Below are 26,723 nucleotides of genomic sequence, written 5' to 3' on the forward strand. Positions count from 1 at the left end.
GGGCTCAAATGATCTTCCAGCCACAGCTTTCCGAATAGCTGACACTACAGGTGTGTGCCACCACACCCAGCTTCTCTCCATGGTTTTTAACTTCCTCCTAGAGAGTAAACTCAGCCTCAGGAAGGTGAGATAGGAGGCTAGTTAATAGTCAGTGGATAGAGTGGTAGGAGGAGGGTATGCTAGATGACTAAGATCCAGCACTGAGCCTCACCCTGTTCGACATTTTCTGGTCACAAGGAACATTTCCTAGGAAGACTGGCACCACAGTAGCTTCTGTATAAAAGAAGGGGGTATCATTCACCTAATGGTATGGAAACCCTTTGGCTCTCTGAGGCACCTGTCTGGGGCTCTCAACTCATTGGAGCTCTTGATCCCTGGGGCCACAATTGCTTTATTTCCTTAGATTGTCCTTATGGCCGTTTCTGCAGAGTTCAACAAATCCAGTTGCAAAACCAGGAAGCACAGAATGTATGGCTCCAGTTGACTTAGCCTCTTAGCTCAGAAATGTGATGCTGTGTCAGTGGATCCAGCAACATCCACTCCCTGAAGCATCAGCCTTTTTCCTTGTCAATAAGAGTCATTTGCAAATAATTGTGTATTTCCTTGTGATGACTACTGTCTTACGACTTGTTATAGTCTAGTCCTCCAGACTGTGGGCTTCTTGAGAAGGCAGCCTTGTTGGAAACCAGGCCTTGAGTCTTGGCTGACTTTACTTTGCTGTGTGTGACCTTGGGAAGCTGCTTAGTATCTCTGAGCATTAGTTTATTTGGGTAAAAGGTAGAGGTTGGAGTAGATGAACTCTAAGGTCCTTTTTAATATGAAGGCACCTGTGATTCTGGGACCTATGTACCCTTCACAGCAGCAACCACAGTGCATGTAACCCACCCTGAATACACATGATTGGCCAGTGCTTATACATGTGACCAATCTGCTGTTTCTTTTTATCTGGGCTTGCTTATTTGGGGAAGTAAGGTTTGATTCTGGTCAGTGTTAATGCATTGGGTTAATACATGTTTGAATTCAAAGAGCACTGGGTCTCTGATGAATGTACTTGGGAAAATTACTTGACAACCTCAAGCTTTAGTTCCCTCAGTTTTCTTATCTGTTAAATGGGAATTATCCAAATTTTGGCCTCTTAAGGTTGAAAGGAGGAACAAATAACATACTGTGTCTGACTACCCTGTGTAAGCCATAAAGTTATGCTCAAATGTGAGGATTTTATACTGTAATTCTGTTTCTTGTCTTTGATTTTCTGTTTTCTGAAACCCCAATCTCCAGAAGGTAATTCCAAACCCGTGTTTCACCAGCAGCATCCTAGAAAGATGTGCGCACCAAGTTTATTTGTTAAAATAAAAGGAGTTTTGTTTTAAGGTAGAAGCTCAGAAGGTTGAGACGGCATCATTCTAGATGAATGACTAAATTTGGATCTGCAGTTTGCAGATCCTGATTCATACATTTGATTTGGGGGGAAATGCTGTGCCATTTCAGGCTGAAACAGAGACCCAAATGTTTATCAATTATGCTGGATGAGGCCAGCATCACAAAATCAGCTTCCTAATGAGAGAAAAAGCCAGTTCTGCCTAATAATTTTGTTTTCTTTCTGTAGATTATACCAGAAAAAAATGAGGAATTTTTACTCTTTGGAGCATTTTTTGAAGCTACCATGATTGACCGGAAGATTGGAGATAAACCCATCAGCTTTGAAGTTTCTATTGGTAAGTACAGATAAGCACAGTGCCAGGCACATAGCATGGATTTAGTATCTATTTCTTGAATAAATGAGTTAGTGCCTTACATGAAGATAATAGCACTCTGGTGGAGGTTTGCATCTCAGAATGAGATGAACAATTCCTTGTCTACCCTATTGTCAATATATAGGGGATAGATTTATTTTCTTTTAAATTTAATTTTGAAGTTTTTTGGGTACATAGTAGGGGTATATATTTATGGGATACATGAGGTTTTGATATAGGTATACAATATGTAATAATCCCACTGGTGTATATAGGGTATCTATCACCTCAAGCATTTATCCTTTCTTCGGTTACTAACAATCCAATTACACTCTTTTAGTTATTTAAAAATGTACAATAAGTTGTTGTTGACTGTACTCACCCTGTTGTACTATCAAATACTAGATCTTAATCATTCTGTTGAACGATTTTTTCTTTTTGAGACGGAGCCTTGCTGTGTCACCCAGGCTGGAGTGCAGTGGCGCAATCTCGGCTCACTGCAAGCTCCGCCTCTCTGGTTCACGCCATTCTCCTGCCTCAGCTTCCCCAGTAGCTAGGACTACAGGCACCCACCACCACGCCCAGCTAATTTTTTGTATTTTTAGTAGAGACGGGGTTTCACCGTGTTAGCCAGGATGGTCTCGATTTCCTGACTTCGTGATCCGCCCACCTCAGCCTCCCAGAGTGCTGGGATTACAGGCGTGAGCCACCGCGCCCGGCCTGAACGATATATTTGTACCCATTAACCATCTGCACTTCTCCCCTGCCTCCCACTACCCTTCCCAGCCTTTGGTAACCATCATTCCACTCTCTATCTCAATGAGTTTAATTGTTTGAATTTTTAGCTTCTCCAAATGAATGAGAAGATGTGAATTTTGTCTTTTGGTGCCTGGCTTATTTCACTTAACATGATGACCTCCAGTTCCATCCATGTTGCTGCAGATGACAGGATCTCATTCTTTTTCATGGCTGAATAGTACTCCATTGTGTATATGTATCACATTTTCTTTATCCATTCATCTGTTGATAGACATTTAGGTTGCTTCCAAATCTTTACTGTTGTAAACAGTGCTATAACAGACATAGGAGTGCAGACATCTCTTTGATATACTAACTTCCTTTCTTTTGGATATACATTCAACAGTGGGATTGCTGGCTCATATGGTAGTTCTATTTTTAGTTTTCTGAGGAACCTCCAAATTGTTCTCCATAGTGGTTGTACTAATTAGCATTCCCATCAACAGTGTATGAGGGTTCGCTTTTCTCCACATCCTCACCAGCATTGTTATTAACCTGTTATTTGGAGACAAGCCATTTTAACTAGTGAAATGATATATAATTGAAGTTTGATTTACATTTCTGTGATGGCTAATGATGCTGAGCACCTTTTCATATGCTTGTTTGCCAAAATGTCTATTCGGCTCTTTTACCTATTTCAAAATCAGATTATTGTGTTTTTTTTTTCCTATAGAGTTGTTAGAGGTCCTTATATCTTCTGGTTATTAATCCCTTGTCAGATAGATAGGATGCAGATATTTTCTTCTGTTCTGTGGGTTGTCTCTTCACTTTATGAATTGTTTTCTTTGCTGTACATCAGCTTTTTAACTCGATGTGATCCCATTTGTCCATTTTTGTTTTGGTTGCATATGCTTGTGGTATATTACTCAAGAAATCTTTGCCCAGACCAATGCCCTGGAGAGTTTTCCCAGTGTTTTCTTGTAGTAGCTTCATAGTTTGAGGCCTTAGATTTAAGTCTTTAATCCATTTTGATTTGGTTTTTGTATATGATGGGACATAGGGGTCTAGTTTCATTCTTCTTTATATGGATATCCAGTTTACCCAGCACCATTTATTGAAGAGACTGTCCTTTTCCCAACATATGTTCTTGAGACTTGTCAAAAATGAGTTCACTGGCTAGGCATAGTGGCTCACGCCTGTAATCCCAGCACTTTGGGAGGTTGAGGTGGGTGGATCATGAGGTCAGGAGTTCGAGACCATGGTGAAACCCCGTCTCTACTAAAAATACAAAAATTAGCCCGGCATGGTGGTGTATGTCTGTAATCCCAGCTACTCGGGAGGCTGAGGCAGGAGAATCGCTTGAACTCGGGAGGCGGAGGTTGCAGTGAACCAAGAGTACCACTGCATTCTAGCTTGGGTGACAGAAAGCGACTCTGTCTCAAAAAAAAAAAAAAAAAAAGCTCACTATAGATGAACAGTTTTTCTGGGTTCTCTATTCTGTTCCATTGGTCCATGTGTCTGTTGTTATGCCAGTACCATACTGTTGTGGTTACTACAGCTCTGTAGCATAATTTGAAATCAGGTAGTATGATTCCTTCAGTTTTGTTCTTTTTGCTTAGAATATCTTTGGCTATTCTGTGTCTTTTGTAGTTCCATGTAAATTTTAGGATTTTTTCTATTTCTATGAAGAATGTCATTGGTTTTGATAGAGATTGAATTGAATCTGTAGATTGCTTTGGGTAGTGTGGATGTTTTAACAACACTGATTCTTCCAATCCATGAACATGGAACATGTCTCTATTTTTTTATGTCCTCTTCAATTTATTTCACCAGTGTTTTATAGCTTTCATTGTGGAGATCTTTCACTTCTTTGATTAAGTTTATTCCTAAGTATTTTATTTTATTTACAGTATTGTAAATGGGATTACTTTCTGGATTTCCTTTTCACATTGTTCACTGTTGGCATATAGAAATGCTACTGATTTTTAAATGTTGATTTTGCATCCTGCAACTTTACTGAATTTGTTGATCAGTTCTAACAGTTTTTTGGTGGAGTATTTAGGTTTTTCCAAATTTAAGATCATATCATTGGCAAACAAGGATTATTTGACTACTTCATTTCCTGTTTGGATGCCCTTTATTTCCTTCTCTTGTCTGATTTCTCTCTCTAGGACTCCCAGTATCATGTTGAGTAACAGAAATGAAAGTGGGCATCTTTTTCTTGTTCCAGCTATTAGAGGAAAGGCTTTCAGTTTTTTTCCATTCAGTGTGAAACTAGCTGTGGGTCTGTCATATATCGCTTTTATTGTATTGAGGTATGTTCCTTCTGTACTCAGTGTTTTGAGAGTTTTTCAATCACGAAGAGATGTTAAATTTTATCAAATGCTTTTTCAACATAAATTGGAATGATCGTATGGTTTTTGTCCATTCTGTTGACATGATGTATCATATTGATTTGTGTACATTGAACTGTCCTTGCATCCTTGGTATAAATCCCACTTGGTCACATTTTTAATGTGTTGTCAAATTTGGTTTGCTAGTATTTTGTTGAGGATTTTTGCATCAATGTTGATCAGGGATATTGACCTATAATTTTCTTTTTTGGTGTGTCTTTGTATGGTTTTGGTCTCAGGGTAATACTGGCCTTGGAGAATGAGTTTGGAAGTATTCTGTCCTCTTCCATTTTCTGTATTGGAATTCTTTTTTAAAATATTTAAAAAATATTAGTAGCTTTTGTAATACAAGTAGTTTTTGGTAACATGGATGAATTGTATTCATCCATGGTGAAGTCTAGGATTTTACTGCACCCATCACCTAAGTAGTGTACATTGTACCCAGTGTGTAATTTTTTATCCTTCGTCCTCTTCTACCCTCTTCCTTCTGAGTCTCCAAAGTCCATTATACCATTCTGTATGACTTTTGTATCTATAGCTTAGCTCCTGCTTATAAGTAAGAACATAGGGTATTTGGTTTTCCATTCCTGAGTTACTTCACTTAGAGTAATGACCTCCAGCTCCATCCAAGCTGCTGCAAAAGACAGCAGCTTTATTCTTTTTTATGGCTAAGTAGTATTCCATGGTGTATATATAACACATTTTCTTTATCTACTCATTAGTCAATCGGCATTAAGGTTAGTTCCATATCTTTGCAATTGTGAATTGTGCTGAAACAAGCATAAACATGCAGGGGTCTTTTTGATATAATGACCTTTTTTCCTTTGGGTAGATAACCAGTAGTAGGATTGCTGAATTGAATGGTAGATCTACTTTTAGTTCCTATGTTTTATTCTAGGATTTTTGTGGTTTCTGGTCTTAGATTTAAGTTATTGATCCATCTTGAGTTGATTTTTGTATATGATACAGATCCAGTCTTATTCTTCTATGTGTGGCTATCTAGTTTTCCTAGCACCATTTATTAAATAGGGTGTTCTTTCTCCAAATTACGATTTTGTATGCTTTGTCAAAATTCAGTTGGTTGTAAGTATTGGCTTTATTTCTGGGTTCTCTATTCTGTTCCATTGGTCTATGTATCTGTTTTTATACCAATAACATGCTGTTTTAGTAACTATATTCTTGCAGTATAACTTGAAGTCAGGTAATGTGATGCTTCCAGATTTGTTCTTTTTGTTTAGGATTGCTTTGGCTATTTGTGCTCCTTTTTGGTTTTATATGAATTTTAGGATTGTTTCTAATTCTGCGAAAAAATGATTTGATATTTTGATAGGAACTGCATTGAATTTCTAGATTGCTTTGAGTAGCTTGGTCATTTTCACAGTGCTAATTTTTCTAATCCATGAGCATGAGATGTGCTTCCATTTGTGTCATCTATGATTTCTTTCAGCAGTGTTTTGTAGTTCTCGTTGCAGAGATATTTCACCTCCTTGGTTAAGTATATTCCTAGTTTTTTTTTTTTTTCTTCTTCTTTTTTTGCAGCTATTGTAAAAGGGATTGAGTTTTTTATTTGATTCTCAACTTGGAAGTTGTTGGTATATAGCAGTGCTACGGATGTGTGTACATTGATTTTGTAACCTGAGACTTTGATGAATTTGTTTATCAAGTCTAGGAGTCTTTAGGGTTTTCTAGGTACATTATATGATTAGCAAACTGCAATAGTTTGACTTCCTCTTTTCCAATTTGAATGCCATTTATTTCTTTCTCTTGCCTGATTGCTCTGGTTAGGACTTTCAGTATTAAGTTGCATAGAAGTTGTGAGAGTGGGCATCCTTGTCTTGTTCCAGTTCTTAGGGGAAATGCTTTCAACTTTTCCCTGTTCAATATAATGTTGGCTGAGGGTTTTTCATATAGGGCTTTTATTATTTTGAGGTATGTCCCTTCCATGCCTACTTTTTTGATGGTTTTTTTTTTAATCATAAAATGATGCTGTATTTTATTGAATACTTTTTCTGCATCTCTTGAGATGATCATATGGTTTTTAATTCTGTTTATGTGATGTATCACTTATATTGACTTTCATATGTTAAACCATCCCTGCATCCCTGGAATGTAACGCACTTGATCATGGTGTATTTTCTTTTTGATGTGCTGTTGGATTTGGTTTGCTAGTATTTTGTTGAAGATTTTTGCATCTGTGTTTATCAGGGATATTGGTCTGTAGTTTTCTTTTTTCATTATGTCCTTTCCTGGTTTTGGAATCAGGGTGATATTGGCTTCATAGAATGAGTTAGAAAGAATTCCCTCTTTCTCAATCTTTTGGAACAGTTTCAGTAGAATTGGTACTAACTCTTTTATGAATGTCTAGTAGAATTCAGCTGTGAATCCATCTGGCCCTAGGATTTTTTTGTTGTTGGCATTTGTTTTTTTTATTGCTGACTCAATCTCACTGCTTGTTATTGGTCTCTTCAGGGTTTCTATTTCTTCCTTTCTTAATCTAGGAATGTTGTATGTTTCTAGGAATTTATCCATCTCCTCTAGATTTTCTAGTTTGTTTGCATAGAAGTGTTCACAGTAGTCTTGAATGATCTTTTGTATTTTTGTTGTGTCAGTGGTAATGTCTCCATTTTAATTTCTAGTTGAGATTATTTGCATCTTCCATCTTCTTCTTTTCTTGGTTAATATAGATAATGGTCTATTGATTTTGTTTATCTTTTTAAAGAACCATTTTTTTCTTTCATTGATCTCTTATTTTTTTTTGGTTTTAATTTCATTTAGCTCTGCTTTGATCTTTGTTATTTCTTTTCTTCTGCTAGCTCTTTGAGTTTTGTTTTTTTGCTATTTTTCTAGTTCCTTGAGGTGTGACATTGGGTTGTCAATTTGTGATTTATCAGACTTTTTGATGTAGGCATTTAGTGCTAAAAACTTTCCTCTTAGCACTGCTTCTGCTGTAGCCCAGAAGTTTTGGTAAGTTGTGTCACTATTATCATTTATTTCAGAGAATTTTTAAATTTCCATCTTGATTTCATTGTTAAACCAAAAGTCTTTCAGGAGCAGACTAATTTCCATGTATTTGTAGTTTTGAAGATTCCTTTTGGAATTGATATCTAGTTTTGTTCTGTGGTCTGAAAAGATACTTGATATGATTTCAATTTTAAAAAATTTGAGACTTGTGTCCTGTCATATGGTCTATCTTGGAGAATATTCCATGCTGATGAAAAGAATGTATATTCTGCTTGATGATTATATCCCTTGATGATGTCCTTTTTGCAATGAATCTCCCAGGAGTTCTTTGAGCTTCTCATGTTTGGGTATCTAAATCTCTAAGAAGGCCAGTGAAAATTTCCTCAATTATTTTTCAAATAAGTTTTTCAAAGTTTTTGCTTTCTATTCTCCCTCAGGAACACCAATTATTTTTAGTTTTCACCATAATCCTATATTTCTTGGAGACTTTGTTCATTTCCTTCAATTCCTTTTTGTTTTTGTCTGATTGGGTTAATTCAAAAGCTTTGTCTTTGAGTTCTGAAATTCTTTCTTGTGCTTGGTCTAGTCTACTGTTGAAACTTTCCACTGTATTTTGTAATTCCCTTAATGTGCCCTTCATTTCCAGAAGTTGATTGGTTTTTCTTTAACATATCCATCTCCTTAGAACATTTTTCATTCATATTCTGAATTGTTTTTAAAATTTATTTATGTTGTTTTTCTATGTTTCTTTTATATCTCCTTGAGTAGCTTGATCAATGTTTTGAATTCTTTAATATTTTAAAGTTTCATCTTGGTTTGGATCCATTGCTGGAGACCTAGTACGATCTTTTGGGAGTGCTATAGAACCTTCTTTTGTCATATTGCCAGAATTATTTTTCTGGTTCCTTCTCATTTGGGTAGACCATTTCCTCTAATTATTCTTGGATTTAATTTTGATTTGACTGTGTTTCTTCAAATTTTTTTTATCCTCTAAGAATTAGACTTTAATAATTATTGTTTCTTGTAGCCTAAGTCAGCTCTGGTGGCTTTAACGGTGAATAGTATGTATGAGTTCCTTGGTTGCAGACAGTTTGTATTATGGTTTCCTCAGAGGCCGGTTGTAGTAGCCATGTGCTCGGTGTGTAAGCAAGTTCACTGTCTCCTATGGGGCTGAAATGGCAGAGGTCTCTTGAAGCCTATCTCATTCCCCTGTGGTGTGCATTTTTAAATTAACTTTTTTCCCCAGTATTTTATGTCCTGGTTTGAAGAGTTCACGTTCAGGCCAGTAGGAGAGGTATCCGTGAATAGTAACCGGTTGTGGCTAAAGCAGGTGGGTAAATGCAATACCCAATGATCGGCAGAGGTCCCAACCTTGACAGAGGTGGCTAGGGGAGCTCTCAGTGTAATGAACTGAGGACTTACTAGGGGGAAAAGTGGAAGCCACCTCAGCTTCCATGCCAGGCAAGCACAAAAACAATCCACCTCCCAATCACACTCCTAAACCAGTGTTCCAGCTATTCAGATCAGATAGGTACCTATTTTCATCTGCAGGAATGTTGATATTCCAAGTAGTTAGAGATTATGAATCTACCCCTCGTGCAAGCCTGAACCTTGAGGGCGTTCTTCTGTGAGGAATCAGACACCCAGAAAGTCTGTCAATAGGTACACCCATACAGAGCTTCTGTGAGAGAAGTTGCAGCTATGCCTGCAGTGGTGGACAAGGAGGAAAAGAAATCCCCTTCTCCAAGACCCTGAATGAGCACCAGGGCTGCCTGACTGTTCTGGGGTAGAGTTACAGACTTTCCCTGCTGAGCCCAGCGCTGCAGCTGTGCCTCTGTTAAAAGAAACTTCCCACTAACAGAAAGTTCTGGGACTCAAGGCCTGCTGTGTGGATTCTTTTGCCCCACAGGGTGCTCCCTTAATATGATGCACTGCCCCTTTCCCTCGGAGTAGGAGTCCCTGAGAGCCAAACTACTGTGAATGCTGCTGTTCCTCTGGATCTAGCCACCTAGTGGGGTTGCCACAATCCAGGCTTGTTTGTGAAAATGCCTGCAAATGATCCAGTGATGTGGTCTGTCCTCAAGTCTCCTAGCAGTGGCTACCAGCACCATTTCTAATGAGGGTGGCCAGGGGAGTGATGTAGACTCTGTGAGGTTCTCTGGTTATAAATAGCCTTAATGTGTTGGCTTTCTCAAATTCCGGTTGTAGTAGTAATGAACTGATCATGTAGGCAGACTTAGAACCTCCTGTTTATCCAGGGTGCCCAGCAATGCTGTTAGTTAAGGCCATGCACAAGTTTTCTCCTTCCTGAAGAATAAAAAGCAAGTTTTATTCTACCTGAGGTGCTGTAATAGACTGTGTCGGTTGGCCTCCAACCAGGAGGTGGTACTTGCAAGAAAGTATCAGCTGCAGTGGTGGCGGTGGGATTTGTGCTTGCCTTATGTTGCCCAGAGGAGGTACTCTGGTGTCTCAGGCAATGGGTGGGACCACAGAGCTTCCAAATTTTGTCCTTTGTGTTATGTTACCAGTGTGGGTGGAGGCTCAAAGACAGGTGGGGTCTGGGTCTGGGTCTGGCAAGTCCACACTCTGGCTCTTCACATGCAGGGCAAGCAGCAGCTCCAATGGGAAGTTAGGGAAACAGTTCTCTGACCACTGGGGCAATGTTTCAAGGAAGAGCACAGCTGCCTTTTCTGTACAGAAAAGTCCAAAGAAGGGGTCGGGGGTAGCGTGCAGCAGTAAGCCCCACCCAGCTCTCACACATTGGCAAGACAGACCTTTCACCCATGGTGTTCCACCAGCAGCAGCTAGCTAAGTTCCAGGCAGTCTGTGCTCAGAACTTATAACTACCCCGGATCATAAGCCTTCCCTGGCAGAGACAGCAAGTACAGCTTGCAGGCCACACACCTCCCAGTTCACCCACAAAACCCAGGCTCCCAGCTCTAGCACTTGTGGCTGCAACACATTTCCCACTTGTCCTCCAGTTCTGGCCAAGGGAGTTTGTCCCCACTTGAGATTATTTTGTACCTCTCAGTTGGGGGCTTCTGTAAACCTGCAACCATCACATGAGTTAGCTGGCAGGCTTCTAGAAGGTCCCCTGTGAGGTAGGATCAGGAATCGCTTCCCTCCACCTGTACTGGAGATTGGGAATGTATGCGCAACTATTCCTGTGGCTGTGTCTACTTTTATATTTCTTTTTGCTCCCTGAATAAATTCCAGCACTTGGTAGGGTTAAGGTCTTCCTCCATGGCCTGGATTGTGAGATTCTCTGGTGGGAGTGTATATCCCAGAGGCAATTTATCCCCTCCTCACAGTCTGGGGACTTAAAATATTCTGCCTGGCTCACAGTTTAGGCTGCAGCCCACTGTTTCTTTCAAAGGGTCTGTAGTTTCTTTCAGTTTTCCTGTTAAGTTCCTGCATTGTTTCTTGGAAAAAAAAAGCTCACAGTGTGAATCTCTATACACGATTTTGTCTTTCCAAGTGGGAGAGTCATGGTAACCATGCCTTCAGTCCACCATCTTGAAAAAGCTTGTGTTAGTTCTTCTTTAAATGTTTGGTGAATTTCAGCACTGAAGCCATGGTGTCCTGGACATTTCTTTGTGGGGAGACTTTTTATTTATTTATTTATTTTTATTTTATTTTATTTTTTTGAGACGGAGTCTCGCTGTGTCGCCCAGGCTGGAGTGCAGTGGCGCGATCTCGGCTCACTGCAACCTCCGCCTCCCGGGTTCCTGCCATTCTCCCGCCTCAGCCTCCCAGTAGCTGGGAGTACAGGCGCCCGCCACCACGCCCGGCTAGTTTTTTGTGTATTTTTAGTAGAGACGGGGTTTCACCGTGTTAGCCAGGAGGGTCTTGATCTCCTGACCTCGTGATCCACCCGCCTCGGCCTCCCAAAGTGCTGGGATTACAGGCTTGAGCCACCGCGCCCGGCTGAGACTTTTTATTATGATTTGGATCACACTACTTATTACTGGTCAGTTCAGGTTTTGCATTTCTTTATGATTCAATCTTGGTAGGTTGTTGATGTCTAAGAATTTATCCATTTCTTCTAGGGTTTCCAATACGTTGGCACATAGCTGTTCATAGCAATCTCTAATGATCCTTTGAATTTTTGTGGTATGTGTTGTAATGTCTCCTTTTTTATCTCTGATTTTATTTATTTGGGTCTTCTCTTTTTTTTTCAGTCTGGCTACAGGATTGTCAATTTTGTTTATCTTTTCAAAAAACCAATTTTTCATTTTGTTGATCTTTTTCATTATTTTTATGTTGTTGTTTCGATTTCATTTATTTCTGCTCTGATCTGTATTTCTTTCCTTCTACTAACTTTGAGTTTGCTCTTGCTTTTTCAATTCTTTAATATGCATCATTAGGTTGTTTATTTGATGTTTTTCTAGTTTTTTGATGTAGGTGCTTATTGCTATAAACATTCCTTTTAGTACTGCTTTTGCTGTATCTTATAGGTTTTGGTATGTTGTATATTCATTACTTGTTTCAAGAATTTTTTAAGTTTCCTTCTTAATTTCTTTATTGACCCTCTGGCCGTTCAGGAATATATTGTTTATATGTGCTCATATAATTTCCAATATTTCTCTCATTATTGATTTCTAATCTTATTCCATTGTAATCAGAGAATATACTTGATATAATTTTAATTGGTTTGAATTTTTAAAGGCTTGTTTTGTGGCCTAACATATGGTCTGTGTTTGAGAATGATCCATGTGCTGAGAAGAATGTGTATTCTGTAGCCATTAGAAGAAATGTCCTATAAATATCTATTATGTTCATTTGTTCCATGGAGCAGATTAAGTCCAATGTTTTTCTGTTGACTTTCTGTCTGGATGATTTTTCCAGTGCTGAAAGTAGGGTGTTGAAGTCTCCAACTATTATTGTGTTGGGGTATGTCTTTCTCTTTAGCTCTAAAAATAATTCCTTTATAAATCTGGGTGCTTCAGCATTGGTTGCCTGTGTATTTTCTTTTTATTTATTTATTTTTTATTTTTATTATTATATTTTAAGTTCTAGGGTACATGTGCACAATATGCAGGTTTGTTACATATGTATACTTGTGCTATGTTGGTGTGCTGTACCCATCAACTCGTCATTTACATCAGGTATAACTCCCGATGCCATCCCTCCCCCCTGCCCCCTCCCCCCTCCCCATGATAGGCCCCAGTGTTTAATGTTCCCCTTCCAGAGTCCAAGTGATCTCATTGTTCAGTTTCCACCTATGAGTGAGAACATGTGGTGTTTGGTTTTCTGTTCTTGCAATAGTTTGCTGAGAATGATGGTTTCCAGCTCCATCCATGTCCCTACAAAGGACACAAACTCATCCTTTTTTATGGCTGCATAGTATTCCATGGTGTATATGTGCCACATTTTCTTAATCCAGTCTGTCACTGATGGACATTTGGGTTGATTCCAAGTCTTTGCTATTGTGAATAGTGCCGCAATAAACACATGTGTGCATGTGTCTTTATAGCAGCATGATTTATAATCCTTTGGGTATATACCCAGTAATGGGATGGCTGGGTCATATGGTATTTCTGGTTCTAGATCCTTGAGGAATCACCATACTGTTTTCCACAATGGTGGAACTAGTTTACAATCCCACCAACAGTGTTAAAGTGTTCCTATTTCTCCACATCCTCTCCAGCACCTGTTGTTTCCTGACTTTTTAATGATTGCCATTCTAACTGGTGTGAGATGGTATCTCATTGTGGTTTTGATTTGCATTTCTCTGATGGCCAGTGATAATGAGCATTTGTTCATGTGTCTGTTGGCTGTATGCATGTCTTCTTTTGAGAAATGTCTTTTCATATCCTTTGCCCACTTTTTGATGGGGTTGTTTGTTTTTTTCTTGTAAATTTGTTTGAGTTCTTTGTAGATTCTGGATATTAGCCCTTTGTCAGATGAGCAGATTGCAAAAATTTTCTCCCATTCTGTAGGTTGCCTGTTCACTCTGATGGTAGCTTCTTTTGCTGTGCAGAAGCTCTTTAGTTTAATTAGATCCCATTTGTCAATTTTGGCTTTTGCTGCCATTGCTTTTGGTGTTTTAGACATGAAGTCCTTGCCCAAGCCTATGTCCTGAATGGTATTACCTAGGTTTTCTTCTAGGGTTTTTATGGTATTAGGTCTAACATTTAAGTCTCTAATCCATCTTGAATTAATTTTCGTATAAGGAGTAAGGAAAGGACCCAGTTTCAACTTTCTACTTATGGCTAGCCAATTTTCCCAGCACCATTTATTAAATAGGGAATCCTTTCCCCATTTCTTGTTTTTGTCAGGTTTGTCAAAGATCAGATGGCTGTAGATATGTGGTATTATTTCTGAGGACTCTATTCTATTCCATTGGCCTATGTCTCTGTTTTGGTACCAGTACCATGCTGTTTTGGTTGCTGTAGCCTGGTAGTATAGTTTGAAGTCAGGTAGCGTGATGCTTCCAGCTTTGTTCTTTTGACTTAGGATTGTCTTGGCAATGCGGGGTCTTTTTTGGTTCCATATGAACTTTAAAGCAGTTTTTTCCAATTCTGTGAAGAAAGTCACTGGTAGCTTGATGGGGATGACATTGAATCTATAAATAACCTTGGGCAGTATGGCCATTTTCACGATATTGATTCTTCCTATCCATGAGCATGGTATGTTCTTCCATTTGTTTGTGTCCTCTTTTATTTCACTGAGCAGTGGTTTGTAGTTCTCCTTGAAGAGGTCCTTTACATCCCTTGTAAGTTGGATTCCTAGGTATTTTATTCTCTTTGAGGCAATTGTGAATGGAAGTTCATTCCTGATTTGGCTCTCTGTTTTTCTGTTACTGGTGTATAAGAATGCTTGTGATTTTTGCACATTAATTTTGTATCCTGAGACTTTGCTGAAGTTGCTTATCAGCTTAAGGAGATTTTGGGCTGAGATGGTGGGGTTTTCTGAATGTACAATCATGTCATCTGCGAACAGGGACAATTTGACTTCTTCTTTTCCTATCTGAATACCCTTTATTTCTTTCTCTTGCCTGATTGCCGTAGCTAGAACTTCCAACACTATGTTGAATAGGAGTGGTGAGAGACGGTATCCCTGTCTTGTGCCAGTTTTCAAAGGGAATGCTTCCAGTTTTTGCCCATTCTGTATGATATTGGCTGTGGGTTTGTCATAATAGCTCTTATTATTTTTGAGATACATTCCATCAATACCAAATTTATTGACAGTTCTTAGCATGAAGGGCTGTTGAATTTTGTCAAAGGCCTTTTCTGCATCTGCGCATGTTGAACCAGCCTTGCATCCCAGGGATGAAGCCCACTTGATCATGGTGGATAAGCTTTTTGATGTGCTGCTGGATTCGGTTTGCCAGTATTTTATTGAGGATTTTTGCATCGATGTTCATCAGGGATATTGGTCTAAAATTCTCTTTTTTTGTTGTTGTGCCTCTGCCAGGCTTTGGTATCAGGATGATGCTGGCCTCATAAAATGAGTTAGGGAGGATTCCCTCTTTTTCTATTGATTGGAATAGTTTCAGAAGGAAGGGTACCAGCTCCTCCTTGTACCTCTGGTAGAATTCAGCTGTAAATCCGTCTGGTCCTGGACTTTTTTTGGTGGGTAGGCTATTAATTATTGCCTCAATTTCAGAGCTGCTATTGGTCTATTCAGGGATTCAACTTCTTCCTGGTTTAGTCTTGGGAGAGTGTAAGTGTCCAAGAAATTATCCATTTCTTCTAGGTTTTCTAGTTTATTTGTGTAGAGGTGTTTATAGTATTCTCTGATGGTAGTTTGTATTTCTGTGGGGTCGGTGGTGATATCCCCTTTATCATTTTTTATTGCATCTGTTTGATTCTTCTCTCTTTTCTTCTTTATTAGTCTTGCTAGTGGTCTATCAATTTTGTTGATCTTTTCAAAAACCAGCTCCTGGATTCACTGATTTTTTGGAGGGCTTTTTGTGTCTCTATCTCCTTCAGTTCTGCTCTGATGTTAGTTATTTCTTGCCTTCTGCTAGCTTTTGAATGTGTTTGCTCTTGCTTCTCTAGTTTTTTAAATTGTGATGTTAGAGTGTCAATTTTAGATCTTTCCAGCTTTCTCTTGTGGGCATTTAGTGCTATAAATTTCCCTCTACACACTGCTTTAAATGTGTCCCAGAGATTCTGGTATGTTGTATCTTTGTTCTCATTGGTTTCAAAGAACATCTTTATTTCTGCCTTCATTTTGTTATGTACCCAGTAGTTATTCAGGAGCAGATTGTTCAGTTTCCATGTAGTTGAGTGGTTTTGATTGAGTTTCTTAGTCCTGAGTTCTAGTTTGATTGCACTGTGGTCTGAGAGACAGTTTGTTATAATTTCTGTTCTTGTACATTTGCTGAGGAGTGCTTTACTTCCAATTATGTGGTCAGTTTTGGAATAAGTGCGATGTGGTGCTGAGAAGAATGTATACACTGTTGATTTGGGGTGGAGAGTTCTGTAGATGTCTATTAGGTCCGCTTGGTGCAGAGTTGAGTTCAATTCCTGGATATCCTGTTAACTTTCTGTCTCGTTGATCTGTCTAATGTTGACAGTGGGGTGTTGAAGTCTCCCATTATTATTGTGTGGGAGTCTAAGTCTCTTTGTAAGTCTCTAAGGACTTGCTTTATGAATCTGGGTGCTCCTGTATTGAGTGCATATATATTTAGGATAGTTAGCTCTTCTTGTTGAATTGATCCCTTTATCATTATGTAATGGCCTTCTTTGTCTCTTTTGATCTTTGATGGTTTAAAGTCTGTTTTATCAGAGACTAGGATTGCAAATCCTGCTTTTTTGGTTCTCCATTTGCTTGGTAGATCTTCCTCCATCCCTTTATTTTGAGCCTATGTGTGTCTCTGCATGTGAGATGGGTCTCCTGAAGACAGCAGACTGATGGGTCTTGACTCTTTATCCAGTTTGCTCATCTGTGTCTTTTAATTGGACCATTTAGTCCATTTACATTTAAGGTTAATATTGTTATGTGTCAACTTGATCCTGTCATTATGATATTAGCTGGTTATTTTGCTCGTTAGTTGATGCAGTTTCTTCCTAACATCGATGGTCTTTACATTTTGGCATGTTTTTGCAATGGCTGGTAGTGGTTGTTCCTTTCCATGTTTAGTGCTGCCTTCAGGGTCTCTTGTAGGGCAGGCCTGGTGGTGACAAAATCTCTAAGCATTTGCTTGTCTGTAAAGAATTTTATTTCTCCTTCACTTATGAAACTTAGTTTGGCTGGATATGAAATTCTGGGTTTAAAATTCTTTTCTTTAAGAATGTTGAATATTGGCCCCCACTCTCTTCTGGCTTGTAGAGTTTCTGCTGAGAGATCTGCTGTTAGTGTGATGGGCTTCCCTTTGTGGATAACCAGACCTTTCTCTCTGGCTGCCCTTAACAGTTTTTCCTTCATTTCAACTTTGGTGAATCTGACAATTATGTGTCTTGGAGTTGCTCTTCTCGAGAAGTATCTTTGTGACGTTCTCTGTATTTCCTGAATTTGAACGTTGGCCTGCCTTGCTAGGTTGGGGAAGTTCTCCTGGATGATATCCTGAAGAGTGTTTTCCAACTTGGTTCCATTTTCCCCCTCACTTTCAGGCACCCCAATCAGATGTAGATTTGGTCTTTTCACATAATCCCATACTTCTTGAAGGCTTTGTTCATTTCTTTTTCCTCTTTTTTCTTTAGACTTATCTTCTCACTTCATTTCATTCATTTGATCCTCAATCGCTGATACTCATTCTTCCAGTTGATCGAATTGGTTACTGAAGCTTGTGCATTTGTCACGTACTTTTTGTGTCATGGTTTTTTTCTCTGTCAGTTCGTTTATGACCTTCTCTTACCCAAGATCACCAAGGCAGTACCTCTACAACTCTGCAAGAGCCACAGTGTTACTAGGCTTGGAGTTTCCCCTAATTCAGATGCAACTGCAGTAACCAAATAATAAATCACAACTCCCAAGTCCCTTCAAATATCTAGAAAGCCCTCCTAAGAAGGATGGGTGCAAACAAGCCCAGACTACAAAGACTACAATAAATACCTAACTCTTCAATGCCCAGACACCAAATAACATCCACAGCATCAAGACCATCCAGGAAAACATGAGCTCACCATGCAAACTAAATAAGGCACTAGTGACCAATCCCAGAGCAGCAGGGATATGTGAGCTTTCAGAGAAATCAAAATAGCTGTATAGAGGAAACTCGGTAAAATTCAGGAGAACACAGAGAAGCAATTCAGAATACTACCAGACAAATTTAACAAAAGAGATTGAATAATTAGAAAGAGTCAAGCAGAAATTCTGGAGCTAAAAAATGCAACCAACATACTGAAGAATACATCAGTCTCTCTCTACAGCAGAATTAAACAGAAGGAAGAATTAGTAAGCTTAAAGACAGCCTATTTGAAAATACACAGAGGAAACAAAAAAAGAATAGAAAAGAATAAAACATGCCTACAAGATCTAGAAAATCACCTCTAAAGGGCAAATCTAAGAATTATTGGCCTCAATGAGGAGGTAGAGAGACAGAGTTCAGGGTAGAACGTTTATTCAAAGGGATAATAACAACAGAGAGCTTCCCAACCCTAGAGAAAGATTTCAATATTCAAGAACAAGGTTAGAGAACACCAAGCAGATTTAATCCGAAGAAGACTACCTCAAGACATTTAATAATCAAAGTCCCAAAGCTCAAGGATAAAGAACCTAAAAGCAGCAAGAGAAAAGAAACAAACAACATACAAAGAAGCTCCAATATATCTGTCAGGAGACTTCTCAGTGGAAACCTTACAGGACAGGAGAGAGTGGCATGCCATATTTAAAGTACTAAACAATAACAACAAAAACCCTTTTATCCTAGAATAGTATATTTAGCAAAAATATCCTTTAAACATGGAGAAATGAAGACTTTCACAGACAACAACTGAGATTTCATCAACACTAGACCTATCCCAAAAGACATGCTAAAAGGAGTTTTTCAAATTGAAAGAAGATGTTAATGAGCAATAAGAAATCATCTGAAGGTACAAAACTCACTGGGAGTAGGAAATACACAAAGAAACATAGAATATTATAACACTGTAATTGTGGTGTCTAAATTACTTGTATCTTTAGTAGAAAACTTAAAGATGAACCTATCAAAAACAAATAACTACAACAACTTTAAGACATGGACAGTATACAACAAATATTTTAAAGTGAGTGGATGAAATTAAAGTGTAGAGTTTTTATTCATTTTCTCTTTGCTTTTTTTTTTTTTTTTGCTTCTTTATAAAATCAGTGTTATCATCAATTTAAAATATGGGTTTATAAGATCGTATTTCAAGCCTCATGATAACCTCAAATCAAAAAACACAACAGATGCACAAAAAATTAAAAACAAAAAATTAAAACATGCCAGAGAAAATTGCCTTCACTAAAAAAAAGGAAGGAAGAAAAGGAAGACCACGAAACAACCAGAAAACAAATAACAAAATAGCAGGAGTAAGTCCTTATGTATCAATAATAAAATTGAATGTAAGTGGATAAACTCTCTAATCAAAAAATATACAGTGGCTGAATAAATAAAAACACAAGGTCCAATAATCTCTTGCCTACAAGAAACACACTTCACTTATACACAGAGACTGAAAAAAAATGAAAAAGGATATTCCATGTAAATGGAAACAAACAAAAAACAGGAGTAGCTATAATTATATCACATAAAGTAGATTTTAAGATAAAAATTATGAAAAGAGACAAAGGAGTCAATTCAGCAGGAGGATGTAACAATTGAAAATACACAGGCGGCAAGATGGCTGAATAGGAACAGCTCCTATCTCCAGCTCCCAGCACAGGCAACACAGAAGACGGGTGATTTCTGCATTTTCAACTGAGGTACTGGGTTCATCTCACTAGGGAGTGCCGGACAGTCGGTGCTGGTCAGCTGCTACAGCCCGAGCAGCGAGAGCTGAGGCAGGGCAAGGCATAGCCTCACCTGGGAAGCGCAAGGGGGAAGGGAATCCCTTTTTCTAGCCAGGGGGATTGAGACACACAACATCTGGAAAATCGGGTAACTCCCACCCCAATACTGCATTTACCAAGGGTCTTAGCAAATGGCACACCAGGAGATTATATCCCACACCTGACCAGGAGGGTCCCACGCCCACAGAGCCTCCCTCATTGCTAGCACAGCAGTCTGTGATCTAACTGCAAGGCAGCAGGGAGGCTGGGGGAGGGGCACCTGCCATTGCTGAGGCTTAAGTAAGTAAACAAAGCCGCTGGGAAGCTCGAACTGGGTGGAGCCCACAGCAGCTCCAGGAGGCCAGCCTGCCTCTGTAAACTCCACCTCTGGGGACAGGGCACAGCTAAACAAAAAGCAGCAGAAACCTCTGCAGATGCAAACGACCCTGTCTGACAGCTTTGAAGAGAGCAGTGGATCTCCCAACACGAAGGTTGAGATCTGAGAACGGACAGACTGCCTGCTCAAGTGGGTCCCCGACCCCTGAGTAGCCTAACTGGGAGACATCCCCCAGTAGGTGCAGACCAATACCCCACACCCTACACAGTGGGGTACACCCCCGAGACAAAGCTGAGATCAACCCACTACACTCTAGCCTGGACCACAGAGTGAGACTCTCTCAAAAAAAAAAAAAAAAAAAAAAAAAAAAAGAATGTCATATGTGGGCTAGGGTCTGAAATGTGGATCTTACATCTCTGCCTGGTGCTAATTCTGTAGCTGACCTGGTATACGAGTTGCAAGACAAAGTCATCTTTATTCTCCTCTCTCCCCTCCTCAAGCAGAGGGAAGGAGTCCATCCCAGGGCTGCTAAGTGTTGGGAGAAGAGTGAAAATTCCTTGGCTACCCCAGCTTATGTCTCACCTAGGGCATGTGCACTCCAAGTCCACTGTCTCTGAGCCCAGCATAGCACCAGGACTTTTCCAGAAATGGCAGTCCTTGTGGCCTAGACTACCTTCAAGTTTATTTAGGACTGCAGAGCACCTCAGCCTGTAGTGGCAAAGCTTGCTGGAACTTAGGATGGACGATTTGCTTCTGGCTAAGTCTGGCCTAGATGCTCCCTCCTTGGGCGATGGCTGAGTTCTGCCTGGTGTTGCTTTCCACTGTGACAAGGCAGCATTGAGTTCCAATACAAAATCCCACAATCACTGCGTTTTTTTCATCCCCAAGTGCTCAGATTTTCTCTCCACACCATTTGGAGAGAAAATTTCTCTCCACACTGCTGGGGGATGGGGAGGAATGAATCGCCTATAGGCAATTCAAGACTGTTTTTCCTACCTTCTTCAGTGCTTCTTTCCTTAATATGATGTTAAAACCAGGTACTATAATCACTCACCTGATTTTTGGTTCTTATGAAGGTGCTTATTTTGTATGAATAGTTGTTTAATTTGGTCTTTCTGTGGGGGTGATCACTTCAGGGTTCTATTTGGCCGTCTTGCTCCACCTTCTCTCTGAATTTATTTTCATACTTCACAAAAGTGATTAAGACTGTAGGTTTAGATTCAGACATACTTGGATTCCTAATCCTGGTTCCATTACCCAGAGTTCACTTAATGTCTCTGAGTCTCAGTTTCTTCATCTGTGAAATGAATTCCTCATAGAGTTGTTGCAAAAGTTTAAGGAGTTAAGGCATACAAAGTGCCATGCATACAGTAGATGTTATGATGTAACTCCCCAAATTGTGGGCTATTGTGCAACTGGGAAAGCCATTCCCAGAAAGAGCATTCCATCATAGAAGGTCATGATTTATATTCAGGAAGCTCTCTTTGAACAGAGCAGAAAAAAATAGAGATGAAATACAGCCCTTTTAAGCCATACAGCTGGAAACCTAACAAAGAATCTCCTGTCTGCATGATCAGAAAGTGGAGATACATTTTGGGAACATGTATCTTTGTAGAGGGCAGAGGGACCCAGGAGGGTTAGCTCTGAGAAGACAGGTTTGGGTGGGGACTGAGAGAGACCTGGAAGCTGGCTTTAAACATCAAAGGACCAGAGAAGAGGAAGGAGGCTTATGATGTGGGTCCCTAGGATGGGTCTAAGAACACATGGACATATGTGAAAAATGGGGTGACTTGGGATCTATCCAAGGAAGAACTTGTCAGTAGGCAGTAAATTCTCTTAGTTGACTGGGTTCCACAGGGAGGTAGTGAGCTGCATATGGGAGTGTGCCCCTCTCTGGCCTTCTCTCCAGTAGCCTATTCTCTGCCCTGCCCTCCATTCTTCTCATTGTCTCTTACTATAATATCTTCCCTTTGACTCATGAAGATACCCAATCCTTTCTTCTGTTTCACTTTCATCTCTGTCCATCTCAGACTACATGGTTCATCCCTTTAGCCACACTCTTCCCAGTTGTCTCAATTCTCTTCCCTGTTGTGCTATTAAAAACCCCATCTAATTATCCTATTTCTCTGCTCTCATGCTCTGCCTTCGTGATTGATTTATAACAATTTCAATGGTTTCAGCCATAATGGATATCAAGAGAGGTCGAATAACCACCTCAGCTTATATAGCTGGTGAATTTTAAAAAGAGGACTCAAACAAGGCCTGCTAACTCTAAGTCTCCTTCTCTTTCTAGGATATTATTATGCCTCTCTCAGGTATTTTAGTATTATTCCTAAGGTAAGAATAATGGAGAAGGGAAGAAAAGAATGTATTGGAATGAACTGGGAGAAAGAGTCTTATGGACATAGAAACACATTGAGGTCACTGATTCACTAAATACGAATCAAGACCCTCCCTGCGTTTGTTCCATGACCAGTGGAGACACAAAAATTAGCAAGATACTATTTTCATTCTCAAGACATTTGCAGACATCTAAGTAAATTATTTGAAAACAAGATGGTAGAGAAATGAAGGGAATATGATGTGACGTTAGGGACCTGTTTAGGTTAGGTTCCCAGAAATGAAACTTGGGAAGATTCTTATACATGTGAGGTTTGGGTGGCATGCTCTCGGGAGAAGCGGGTGATGGAGCATAGGGCAGGTCTCTGAGGGCAGGCAGACCAGCCACGGCCTGATCCTGTGAGGTGCTCTCAAGCGAGTGGCATCACAGACTTAGCCCCATTTTGAGGCAAGTGGGCTGGGCTTTTACATCCCCACACCAAGCTGTGAGTGGCTTCAGGCACAAGAAGGGGGCCTTATAATCTTCTGTGGAGAGGCAGACTCCATCAGTAGAAGGCAATTCTCCATGGAAGGTGGCTGTTGTAAGCTATTAGCAGCGATCTCAGTATCTGGGGTTTGAGGGCTCCTTCCTGGTAAAAAGGATCTGGGTGGGGCATTACCAATGACTACTGCAGGGAGACAGAATAGTGATACCTGGCCTGCCTGGAGAGGAGAGGCAGGGGTCAGAGAAGGAGAAGTTAGGAAGGTTTCCCAAGTTAAGGGGTCTGTGTGATTATGGACTTTTGATCCTGAACCTTTCTTGAACAGTCAACCAACTCTGTAATATGGCTAATTTTGCAGCTCCTTCCAAAAGAGAAATGTTCATCTAAATCTTTTAAAGCATTTGATGTTAGATTATAAAATGGAAAGATCAATGACACCAATATGCCTGCAGGGAATAGCTCTTCCTATACAAAGATATTTGTAGCACAAATCTGCCCTATTTGTAGGGGAAAAAATAATGTTTTCCTTCCTCTCTCCCTACTCTGCTTTCTCTCTCTCTCTCTCTCTCTCTCTCTCTAACATAGTTTTGTCTTTGGGGATTTAGATGAGAAGTCTTCTCTTAGAGAAGAAGCAGGTTTGGAAAGGTGTTCATGATATTTTGTTTAGTGAAAAAGGCAGGTTACAAAATGACATATCTATGATTCTTTACCAACATCTCTATTAAAAGTTTTGCAAGGTTATACACTATAATGTTTAAATGGTTATAACAGTTTTGTGATTTCTAGTGACTCTTTTTAGTTGATCGTATTTTCTAATCTGTCATTTATGTAGTTATTACAAAAGAGAAAATAAGATGGATAGAGATGATAGCTCATCGTCATCGTCAGTCTTGTTGGTCTGATCATTGCTCTTTCTACCTTCATAATGACAGCTTACCTTATTGCCATGGGAGAACATGAGCTTGGATCCTTTATGCCAAGCAGACTGATTCTGGTTACCAACACCTGACCCCTTTTCTCTTGCTACTGCCTCTGCAGGTAATTTTGGAAACCTGATTGATGGAGGGTCCCATCATGGGAGTAAGAAGTCAGCTGAATCAGCTGAAGAAGACCTCCTTCCACTGCTTCATGAAGGACAAGGGGATGTGGCCCATAATGTTCCCATTCCTATGGCCTCCACCACTCACCCAGAGAAGCCACTGGTGACGGAAGGGAACAGGTGGGAGACACAGCCTGGGAGAACAGCCAAGGATTTTAGTGTGGGATTTTGTCCAATTTCTAGGACTGTTTTCTTCAGTTCTTCACTAAAATCAGAATTTTTCTTTTTTGAGACGGAGTCTTGCTCAGTCACCAGACTGGAGTGCAGTGGCACATCTCAGCTCACTGCAACCTTTGCCTCCCAGGTCCAAGTGATTCTCCTGCCTCAGCCTCCTGAATAGCTGGGACTACAGGCATACACCACCATGCCTTGCTAATTTTTGTGTTTTTAGTAGAGATGGGGTTTCACCGTGTTGACCAGGATGGTCTCGATCTCCTGATCTCATGACCCCCCGCCTCGGCCTCCTGAAGTGCTGGGATTACAGGCATGAGCCACCATGCCTAGCCAGAAACATAATTTTTTAATCTCAGCTATGAGAACAAGGTGCAAATTGGAGCAAGATGGTAAGTACAACTCAACTGAATCTTTAGCAACGTGACGACCCTTCAGATAACTAACACCTAGGTAATGCATTTAAGAGCAGAGCAATGATGATGATGATGATCATATCTGAAGCATCCTTTATTCTGTAACTGAAGTAAAATAAGGTAGGAAGATCAGAACTTACAATTTAAATCAAACCCTCTTATTATATTCATCTGAGTTCTGTGCTATTATGTAAATTCAATTTGATGGGATTATTGAATACATCATTTCTTATCTTATTTTTGACACAGTCATTTGCAAACTGAAAGACTCAAAAAAACCAGTTGTCAGGCACCAGAAAAGATAATTTCAGAAAACAGCTGGGGGCACTTACATGTACTCTCACTGAGTACTCACATGTACTCTCATCTCCTTTAATCCATGCAAATTTTCAGCCTGCAAATAGAAGTAAAATTACAGAATTTTTAAAAAGACAGTGGTGTCAAGCACCGATCAAATGAGAAGGGATAGTGTAGTAAGAGTCTTTTATTGCCAGATCTTGAAATATGTATGATCTTATTGGATTCTCATAATAGCATGTTTCTTCCCACATTTTGCATGCGAAGAGAATGAAGATGTTGCATGGCCCCAACAAGGCTACATCTCTATGCTCCTCATCCCTCTGCTCTTTTCAATCTAGGCACTCTCTGGGGACTGAACCATGACCACTCTCAGGATAACAGGGACTCCCAAATCTATTTTCCTAAACAGCCCTCTTTCCTGAGCAGCAGATCTAAGCACTTCCGCTTGGATGTCCCAGATGACTCACCAGGCCCATTGTCTTCACAGACAGCTTTTCTTCTTTCCCTATATTTCCTGTCTCATAGACTGAGCTCACCCTTCTGAGTCCTCCAAGCCACAGGCAAGAAAATTGTCAACTGTTGGTTGGGTGAGGTGGCTCATGCCGAGGTGGGTGGATTGCGAGGTCAGGAGTTCAAGACCAGCCTGGCCAACATAGTGAAACCCCGTCTCTACTAAAAATACAAAAAATTAGCAGGCGTGGTGGTGGTTACCTGTAATCCCAGCTACTCAGGAGGCTGAGGCAGGAGAATCACTTGAACCCGGGAGGCGGAGGTTGCAGTGAGTGGAGATCATGCCACTGCACTCCAACCTGGGTGACAGTGGAAGACTCCATCTCAAAAAAAAAAATGGCCGGGCGCGGTGGCTCAAGCCTGTAATCCCAGCACTTTGGGAGGCCGAGACGGGCGGATCACAAGGTCAGGAGATCGAGACCATCCTGGCTAACACGGTGAAACCCCGTCTCTACTGAAAAAATACAAAAAATTAGCCGGGCGAGGTGGCGGGCGCCTGTAGTCCCAGCTACTCAGGAGGCTGAAGCAGGAGAATGGCGCGAACCCGGGAGGCGGAGCTTGCAGTGAGCTGAGATAGCGCCACTGCACTCCAGCCTGGGCGACAGAGCGAGACTCCATCTCAGAAAAAAAGAAAAAAAAAAAAGTCAACCGATCTCTTTTCATTCCTACGTGCATCTGCTCAGTGATGAAGTCAGTCAGTACAGTTCTTAGGTATTTCTCAAATCTATTGCCATTTAAAAATTCTGGCCATTGGCACCTTCAGCCTGAATTATTAGAAAACAACAGCAACAACACCTCTTACCTGACTTGGATCTTATTCAAGACCTTCGCTAAACTATGAGAACCATTTACTCCCCTGATTCACCTCACTCATTGATGACCTGTGGCTTTCAGGATTAATTCCAGAGGCCATAGCTTATGGATTTGATCCTAGTCTACTTCTCCACCTTCATTTTTGTCCACTCCACAAACTCTTTCTTCCATTCCAAACTGCAGTGCCCATGGCAGTTTCCCAATATGTCCTGCTGTGTGCTGCTTCTGGATCTTTGAACACACTCTTCCTTATGCCTGGAAATAATCCCCCTCCTCAGAACTGCTAGGTTCGAGACAAAGCCCAATTCCCATCCCGGAATCCCCAGTCTGATTTGGATTTCTGTCCTCACGTCCCCAAGCACTGATTGAAGATGTTTTTACCTGTCTCTCTCCTCTGTTAAACTGGGAGCATGTTGAGGCCAGGGACTATGCCTTATTCACACGCATATCTGTTCATCTCTGTGACCAGCGAATGGCAGTAGGTGCTCATAAGTGTTTTTGAATAGGTTAAGGAATTACTATAACT

General features: G+C 40.2%; 1 protein-coding gene across 1 annotated transcript in view; it reads left to right on the forward strand.

The window, feature by feature from the left end:
* Nucleotides 1-26,723, forward strand: part of FER1L6 (fer-1 like family member 6) — a 180,925-nt gene that overhangs the window by 28,516 nt on the left and 125,686 nt on the right. Inside the window, exons 11-12 of the mRNA XM_023223018.2 lie at nt 1,607-1,715; nt 23,927-24,107. Coding sequence (XP_023078786.2) covers nt 1,607-1,715; nt 23,927-24,107 — 290 coding nt within the window. The remainder of the gene's footprint in view (nt 1-1,606; nt 1,716-23,926; nt 24,108-26,723) is intronic.

This window comes from Piliocolobus tephrosceles, chromosome 7 (assembly GCF_002776525.5).
Source record: "Piliocolobus tephrosceles isolate RC106 chromosome 7, ASM277652v3, whole genome shotgun sequence".
NCBI classification, from domain to species: Eukaryota; Metazoa; Chordata; class Mammalia; order Primates; family Cercopithecidae; genus Piliocolobus; species Piliocolobus tephrosceles.